Consider the following 9,223-nt stretch of genomic DNA (forward strand, 5'->3'; position numbering starts at 1 on the left):
CCAAAGAGTAGAAGGGACATAAAGAAAGCACTGGCACAGTGATGGCAGCTTAGGCTCATGCAGTAAAAGAGCAAGTATGGTTCAAGACAGGATACCCAGACTGCCTCTGTAACAGGCTGTGCCCACCACGCACATGTCACACATGCCACACATTCACGCAAACAGACACACGTGGACACACACTCACAAAACCAAAGTTACCAAAATCCCCCAGCGTTTCCTGAGCCTGATGTGCACTGCAGTATACTCTCCAAGGTTGCCAAGGCCATGAATTTGACCTCAAGTGAGAGTCCAATTACGATGCAAAGCGGTAAAATCAGGGAACTATCCACACCTCAACTTCTCACTTCATAGCCCACACGCCCTCCCCACCCTGTCCTATGTGAATCTCGGACCCGGAGGGCTGCGCCAAGGCCAAAAGGCTTGGTGGATATTCTCTCATCTCAGCGCTGGTTCACAAGGGGAGGTCGGGAGCCATGAGCGAGCACAGGTCCTTCTATTTACGAAGGGTCAGACTGATGCAGGCCCATCAGGACTCGAGCTGCCTCTTGTCCCTGAGAATGTCCCAGTCGCATGGAAGATGAGGTACAGGGGAAGGATGAATGGTCTACGAGCTCTATTTGTGTGTTTTTCTCTTTTAACCTCAAAACACAGTGTTCGTTTTCCTTACGTTTACTGGATGCTCTGATGTTTACTTTTGTGTGGGTGTGTTTTCTTTTCTTTTCTTTTTTTTTGGGGGGGGGCAGCTGGCAGGTAAGGGGATCTGCACCCTTGCTTGACCTTGGTTTTATCAGCACCGCACTCTAACTCACTGGGTAAGCCAGCCAGCGTGTGTGTGTGTGCCCATGTGTGTCTGAGTCCATGTGTGTGTGCCCATGTGTTTGTGTTTCCTTCTCTAACTACAAAAGAAAGAGTGTAGCCACGTGTGTTCCTTCTCTAACTACAAGAGAAAGAGTGTAGCCACGTGTGTGTGTTTTTCCTTCTCTACAAGAGAGAGTGTAGCTGTGTGTGTGTGTGTTTCCTTCTCTAAATACAAGAGAAAGAGAATGTAACCAATTAGTAAAGTACAGTAAAATCACCCACTGGTGGGTCTATAGAAAATCACTGCACTATTTCTACCTCTGTGTGTGTTCGAAATTTTCCATAATAAAGTTAAAAAGGAAAAGAAATCACACGCCTAAGCTCATTTGTGTAGGTTTTGTCTCTGGATGTTTTAAAACTACAACACCAGAGCTGAGAAGTTGTGAAAGAGTCTTTCCAGTCTTAAAGGCCAAAAATATTTACTATCTGGCCCTGTGTTAAGCAGAATAGTTTCCCCTCACCCTCCCAAGATGTCTCCGATCTAATCACTGGAACCTGTAAATATGTCTTCATAGAACTTCTCAGGGTGCTTTCCTAGGCCACACCAGTTCACTTATGTGTTTGTTTTTAATACCTCAAAGCATATTGTTAGCCAAGGACAGGAAGTAACAACAGCTGTGTGGTATCTACTATAGGCCAGACTTTTGACCATCTGTTATGGACTGAATTGTGCTCCCCCCACACCCCCAAATTCTTTTTTGTTTTCTTGTTTTGTTTCTGGCAGCTGGCCAGTATGAGGATCCGAACCCTTGACCCTGGTGTTACAAGGCTGTGCTCTAATCAACTGAGCTAACCCCCCTCCAAATTCTTATTCTGAAGCCCTAACCTCCAAAGTATTTAGAGACCAAGCCTTTTAGGAAGTAATTAAGGTTAAACAAGGTCTAAGTGTGGGTCCCTAATCTGATAGGACTGGTGTCCTTATAAGAAGAGGAAGAGACACGAGAGAGGCAGGAGCACAGGGAAAAGACCATGCGAGGACGCAGGGAGAAGACGGCCATAAGACAGCTGTCTGCAAGCCATGCAGAGCGGCCTCGGGAGAAACCAACCCTGCTGACACCTTGATCTTGGACTTCTAGCCTCCAGAACCATGAGACAATAAATTTCTGTTGTTTAAGCCACCCAGTCTGTGGCATTTTGTTATGGCAACCCAAACTAACACACCACCTCATTTAAACCTCACAAACCCCCGCCAAGGAGGTCTTTTAATAGAAGCAAGGATACCAATAAAAACTGCAATGGCTTATTGAGTGCCTGCCCCCATTAGGCAGGCTATTAACGCATGTCGAGGTGCTCTCCCTCACTGTCCCCACGTCACAGATGAGCACATGGAGGTGTAGTGATGCTGTTCCGAGTTGCACTCTTTAAGTGACAGAGCCCGGGGCTGAGCCACATGTCCACCTTGTTTTCTGCTGCAACCACCTTCCCACATTGTCCCCTCACACACAAAACAAACTCTAATTAGATGCACTGAAGCTTTGTTCCCCCTAAAATAACTCCTATGACTCCCCCACACAGTCCGTACTCTTGTGCCCAAATTGCTATCAACTGCTGCAACAATAATGTGAACTAGAGACAAATGAATAAGATGTCTTTTTTGTTTTTGCAGCTGGTCGGTGTGGGGATCTGAACCCTTGACCTTGATATTACAAGGTGGTGCTCTAACCAACTGAGTTACCTAGCCAGCCCTTCTTTTTTCTTTTAACTGTCCAGTCCAGGGGTGGGTAAACTTCCACAAAGCGTCAGAGAGTCAATATGTTCAGCTTTGCAGGCCAGATGGGCTCTGTGGCAAGGACTTGATCCTGTCCTTGTAGTGTGAAAGCAACCACAGATGATATATAAACAAATGGGCAGGGCAACATTCCAATAAAACTTTATTTATGCACACACAAATGAATTTCCTACAACTTTCTTCTTCTTTTGCTTTTCTGCACCCATTTCAAAATGAAAAAGTCTTTCTGTCTTGAGCGCTGTGAAGAGACAGGCAGCGGGCCAGGTTTGGGCAGCAGTTTGCTGACCCCTGGTCTAATCCAAACCAATCCACTGGTCAAAAAGAAAGCCACCAAGCCATACACTGAATTAGGTCTTATTGAAAAATGTGAACTTTGAATTTCCAATTTGCTACAGACCCTTTTGCCCAGTTTCTCATCCAGGAATACTTGCTATTATCAAACTCTTATTTCCAGGAACTCTCAAGTGCCAGAGAGGGGCTTGAAAGAGATCAAGTGCTTTTCTCTGCATAATAACGAAAATCAAGGAAATGGTGAAAACAAACCCCCAAGTAGAATTTACATCTTTTTCTTTCTTTTTTTTTTTTTTTTTTGTCTTTTTGTCTTTTTTCGTGACCGGAAACGGACCGCAACCCTCAGTGTCGCGCCCGTACTGGACCGGGACCGGCAACGGGATCGCAACCCTCGGTGTTGCCCCCGCTCTTCGCTCAGCCAGTGAGCCGCCGGTCTGCACGTGGGATCCGAACCCTCGGCGGGAGCGCCACTGCACTTCCCAAGCGGCGCACTGTAGCAGTGCGCCACCAGGCCGGCCCAACATCTTCTTCTTTTAATAACATGCATTTTGCTTTATACACAAACAGCATACATCTTTCATTAACACAGGAAAACATCAGGAGGCTTATCAAATATTTCATAAACTCAAATTTGGTTAAGAAGGAGATAATGAAGCAGTTGAAATGAAAAGAAAATGCCTCACTAATGACAGCCTCACTGGCTTTTCCAATCTAACCACTTCAGAGGAGAGCCGAGCTCATTATCATGCTGGGCTTCTGCTCCGAGGAGTCTCAGGGAGCCCAAGAGGGATCCTTCCCCTATCAGAGAAATAAAATTGGGTTTTGGTCTGTCAACCACATTACTTGAAAACGGCTGGTTAGATTTTCACCATTTGAAAAACGTGTTTGCAAATATCTTTCTTAAAATCCAGACCACAAGGAAGTCAAGGGTTTTGATCCCCATACCAGCCAGCCACCAAAAAAAAAATCCAGAACACAAGGAATGCAGATTATTCCACCTGAATGTCTTTGGGAGGAAGGGATACCTTGAGATTCTCCATCATCCCTTAGCTCAGGGTCCGCAAATTTTTGCAGTAAAGTGGCAGAGAGGCAATATTTTGGGTTCTGCAGGCCATACAGTCTCTGTTGCAACCACTCAACTCTGCAGTTGTAGTAGGAAAGCAGCCACAGCAGATACAGGCAATATACATGCAGGGGTGTGGCCAGGTTCCAATAAAACTTTATTTACAAAAGTAGACGGTGGGCTGGGCAGGCCATAGTTTGCCAACCCCTGCTATAGAGCAGCTGGAACTGAAGCACGAAGGGATACCCACACAAAGCAAAGTTGTGTTCCACCTGAAACAGCAAGGGAGGACAACACAAAACACAGAAGGGAGGTTCCAACACGAACCCTAAAGCGAACATTGCCAGGGCAGGAGCTCCATGTGCGGCCTTCTCTGCATTCTCCACGTGCGGCTTCTCGCCTCAGTGACATTCCATGTAACACACTCCAGGACGTGCAGCAGTGGACATTTATTACTTAGATGGTAGTTAAGATCCTTCCGGTCCAAGAAAGCCAGCTGAGGTGAAGTCAACTACTGTCGCTTGCACGGAGAACCAGCTATTTGGGTAGAGCTGAAAACCTCATCCTTATTCACAGGTTAAGCAAACTGAACCAGCCTAACATTAACACTGCTCCCGGCCAGGGCTGATGGGGATCTAGAACCAAATTCTTCAGTTAAAATAAATAAAGACAAGATATTCTGAGCCCAGAGCTCTCAAGGTGGGTTTTTTCAAAAAGTGACCCCAAAAAGCCATTAGGGATGAACACCAAGATGTTCTTCACAGTGTTATTTACAATAGATAAAAAGTAAACACAACTCAACTGCTGGGACTGGTTAAATTAGCCAAGGTACTTCCTTACAACGGCCTACTTGCAGTTATTAAAAATGACATCATATAGAGTGTGACGCTGTAATACCAACGTCAAGGGTTAGGATCCCTGTATCTGCCAGCTACCAAAAAAAATTATTTAAAGATTTTATAGAAGAAAAGCCATATATGCTGATAGGGAAACATGGTCATATTATCAGGTGAGAAAAGCAGGTTGGAAGATACTAAGATAACGTCAAGTAAAGAAAATGTATGCACCACACCCAAACGGTTATGCATGGAGGAGAGACTGGAAGGATGCGTACCCAGGGTGATGCTCTCTGGGGGAAGTGATTATGGGTAATTTTTCTTCCTTCTAGCAAATTTATATTTTACAATTTTTCTACAACAGACGTGAATTGGTAATAAAAACTTTCAAAGTAAAACAAACAAAAGCCATTAGACCCATACTGATGATACCTATGATGGACCCCTCCAGGACACCTACCCAAGGAAATAACTCCATGAGAGAAGCCAACAAAGGTCACAGAGCTGGTGATGACAGCAGCACTTGTAACAGTGAGAACAGTACAAACTCAAATTCAGCAAGAGGGCCAAGGTTAAAGAGAGATGGATGCCACACCATTGTTAAAAATGAGAGCCACGAAGTCTCCCTGGCAACACAGAGAGTACAAAGGAAATGACGTGGATATGAAAGCATCACAGCCTGAAGTGCTTCCCCCACCCCCAGACATATGTCCTACATACGGACATGTATACAGACATGTATATAGACATGCATAAGGAAAACACTGGCCAGAAGATGTGAAGAAGACTCGGAAAGGTTCACCATGCTGGAAATTGTTTCCAGTTTTTAAAAATGCTGTGACTGCTCTTTAATGGTGTGCGTGCAGACTGCACACATAAAGGCAGAAGAGAATAGAGAAAATGTGCACAGGGATGATACCCGCAGGTTCTGAGCACTTGCTCATAAGGCAAAAGGTGCTGCCAGGCCCCGGTCCCCACTTGAGTCCACTCAACCGTATATACACCCCAGGTGGGCGTGACTCAAGGCCCATTTTAGAGATGTGGAGACTGAGGTTTGGAGGGAGGAAGCAATTAACCAGGGTGACCCCAGGAAGGAGCAGAGATAGGAATTGAACCCACATCTAACTGATCCAGAACATGAGCATTTAAATGCCGTGAGACACAAGGCACCCAATATGCAAACTTCGATAACCTTTGGTGCCAATGAAGGTTTTTAAAAAGTTTCCTGAAGAGACACATCTGTGAGATTCAATTTATAAAATGTACAGCAGCCTCTGACAAGCATCCGTAGAAGCCACACTGCTTACGAGAATTCAACAATGAGATAATAGTTCTCCAGAGAAAAACATAACCATTGAAACAAAACCTCAGTGGCAGCTTTCTCTCCTCAGGGCACGATTCAGCCCCATTGTGAACAAACACCTCGCCTCAGTGAAACCTCAGCCCCAGTCTGAATAAGCCAGTGGTTTCCTCGCACCATTCACATTCTTGCAAGGGACCAGCCACGATCCTGGCCTGTCTGTTCTTTGTGACAAGAACACAGGCAGGCCTAAGCAAAGCTCAGCTCAGTAGCTGATCCCTGCTACCTACAAATCTTGGGGTGACAGCCCAGATTTGACAAGGGAATAAATCACAGAAGCCATGAAGTAGGATGACGTTAGCTGAGTACCAGTGAAAGGGGACTTGACCCTGGTCTAGCAAAATCCCACCATTATAACTGCTTCTTCCCATACTTCCAGAAGAAGCCCAGGTCAAAATCATACCTGCCCAATTCTTGTCCATCACGTATCAAGCAAAATCCACAACAGAACATCTACCACCTCCTCTTTTCCAACTTTCTGAGAGCTTCCGAAATGAATCCTAGATGTTTCTCACAGGATAATTCAAAATAACTCAAGCTGGAAGTCGACTTCTTGGTTAAAAAAGATGTATAAACAAAAGGTCCTTTTAGAGGGCCGGCTCATGGCTCATTCGGGAGAGTGTGGTGCTGATAACACCAAGGCCACAGGTTCGGATCCTATATAAGGACGGCCAGTTAGCTCATTGGCTGAGCGTGGTGCTGACAACACCAAGCCAAGGGTTAAGATCCCCTTACCGGTCCTCTTTTTTTTTTTTAAAAAAAGTCCTTTTAGAAATGAGCTTTATTTTCAATGCTACCAAGTTCTAAAAGCCTGCGTATTTACTTTTTCCTCTCTCCAGGTTTACCTACAAGTCAGGATTTCAAAACCACAACAAACAAACAGCTGTGGGATTCGGGCATGGACCACCCACATTTCATTTTGGAAATGAAACAAGGATTCCATTTCCAAGAAGCTTCTAGGGAAAATGCCGTATTTCCTAGATTGAGGCTTATTGTTTTTCTTTCTTTTTTTTTTTTTGTCCTTTTTGAGACTGGCTGCACCGCGCTGAGCCAGTGAGCGCTGTGAGCGCACCGGTCATCCCTATATAGGATCCGAACCCGCGGAGGGAGCGCTGCTGCGCTCCCAGCGCCACACTCTCCCGAGTGCGCCACGGGCTCGGCCCAAGGCTTATTGTTTTTCAACCTTGAAATAGCCTACTTCAAAAGCAGACTCAGAAAGCTAACCTTTCAGAATGTGGTCCCAATATCACTGCATAATAAAACCACTCTCATTCTAGCAACCGTACAATCAATGGCCACCAAAGTTACTTTATTTAACAAAGGGCTTCAAGGCAAAGCAAACTTTCTTCTCACACCCCTGCCAACTGTTCCTTGCCCCTCTTCTGTAGAAACCAATAATATTACTGGACCTATCTCATCCCTGTTGCTAACAGTTTAGTGTTTAAACAGAAAGGTCAGTGTCCCTGTTACCAGTGACCCACTCCTTAAAGTCCTGGAGATGAACTCAGCTGTGCCCAGTTGCTGAGAAGACCCTGTCAGGATTGGGGAGGAATCTGGACACAAGACCACAAACTGGCCATAGAACTGGTAAGACCCAGCAAGTAATACTGAACTTGCTTGTTATTGATAAACACTGTCCAAAACAGAGGCTGTGTCAAGCTTCAGAGCCAACCCTTCTGTTCAGATCCCAGTATAAAAATGATTTTCTTAAATCTGTATGATTCCAACCAAAAGGATGGTTATTAAAAATAAACCAAGAAATATCCAGAAGCAGGTTACTTGTGAAAGGCTGGTAGAGGGATTCCAATACGATGAAATGATATAGACATGTTCTTTTATCTATGGGGAATGCAGTTGTATCACAGCCCCTCGTATAAACCTTCCAGAAACCCCTTAAGTAGACAGCATTACAATTCAGAGACCATGGTGAAAGTATCTTTGCAAACAGTGACGTGGCTGGGAAACCATATACATCTTGGCGAACATTTTTTCACCCACCATGAGCTTGGGCTTTCTGGGAAGTTCACCGGTTTTCTGGTCAAAAACATTCTTGAATTCATCAGGAGTGGAGGAACAGAGACTCAGCAGCATCTGGGACAGCGAGTTCCTGGTTCCGTGTTTGGGGCTCAAGAGCCAAACAGCCTGGGAAAGTCAGAGAGCAGAAATGTCTGTGAGGATGGGAAGTTACTGCTCTAAAAATCCTGTTAGAGGTTATTTTACATGACTGTTATTTAGATTATTTTACATCATTTTCTGATTTTAAGAGTAACTCCTCTGATGCATATGTGAGTATACTTAATACCACCAAAGTATAGACTTAAAAAAGCAACTCTTTTGGGGCCAGCCCGGTGGCGCACTGCTACAGTGCACCGCTTGGGAAGCGCGGCTGCGCTCCCGCCGAGGGTTCGGATCCCCCATACAGACCGGTTCCCGCTCACTGGCTGAGCGAGGCGCGGGAGCAACACCTAGGGTTGCGATCCCGTTGCTGGTCCCCGGTCCGGTACGGGGGCAACACTGAGGGTTGCGATCTGTTGCCGGACACAGAAAAAGACAAAAGACAAAAAAAAAAGCAACTCTTTTAAGAAAGTACTTATACTACTCAACTCACAATGGGGTTATGTCTCGATAAATCCATGGTAAGTTGAAAATATCATTAAGTCAAAAATGCGTTTAATCCCCTAACATGTGCAGAATGCTTACATTAGCCTAGGGTTGGGCAAAACCATCCAACACAAAGCCTATTATAATAAAGTGCTGAACATCTCACATAGTTTATTGAATACCGTACTGAAAATGAAAAGCAGAATGGTCGTGTGTGTACTCAGAGTATGGTTTCTACTGAATGCTTATCATTTTTGCACCATTGTAAAGTTGAAAAATCCTAAATCAAACCATCTACCCGGGCCGGCCTGTGGCTCACTTGGGAGAGTGCGGTGCTGATAACACCAAGGCCCCGGGTTCGGATCCCATATAGGGATAGCCGGTTTGCTCACTGGCTGAGCCCACGTGGTGCTGACAACACCAAGTCAAGGGTTAAGATCCCCTTACCGGTCATCTTTTAAAAAAAAAAAAAAAATCCACCG

General features: G+C 45.1%; 1 protein-coding gene across 1 annotated transcript in view; it reads right to left on the minus strand.

The window, feature by feature from the left end:
* Nucleotides 1-7,425: 7,425 nt before the first annotated feature.
* Nucleotides 7,426-9,223, minus strand: part of SMIM7 (small integral membrane protein 7) — an 11,385-nt gene continuing 9,587 nt past the window's right edge. The window contains exon 5 of the mRNA XM_008577572.1: nt 7,426-8,282. Coding sequence (XP_008575794.1) covers nt 8,267-8,282 — 16 coding nt within the window. The 3' untranslated portion in view covers nt 7,426-8,266. The remainder of the gene's footprint in view (nt 8,283-9,223) is intronic.

This window comes from Galeopterus variegatus, unplaced genomic scaffold (genome assembly GCF_000696425.1).
Source record: "Galeopterus variegatus unplaced genomic scaffold, G_variegatus-3.0.2 Scaffold1543, whole genome shotgun sequence".
NCBI lineage: Eukaryota > Metazoa > Chordata > Mammalia > Dermoptera > Cynocephalidae > Galeopterus > Galeopterus variegatus.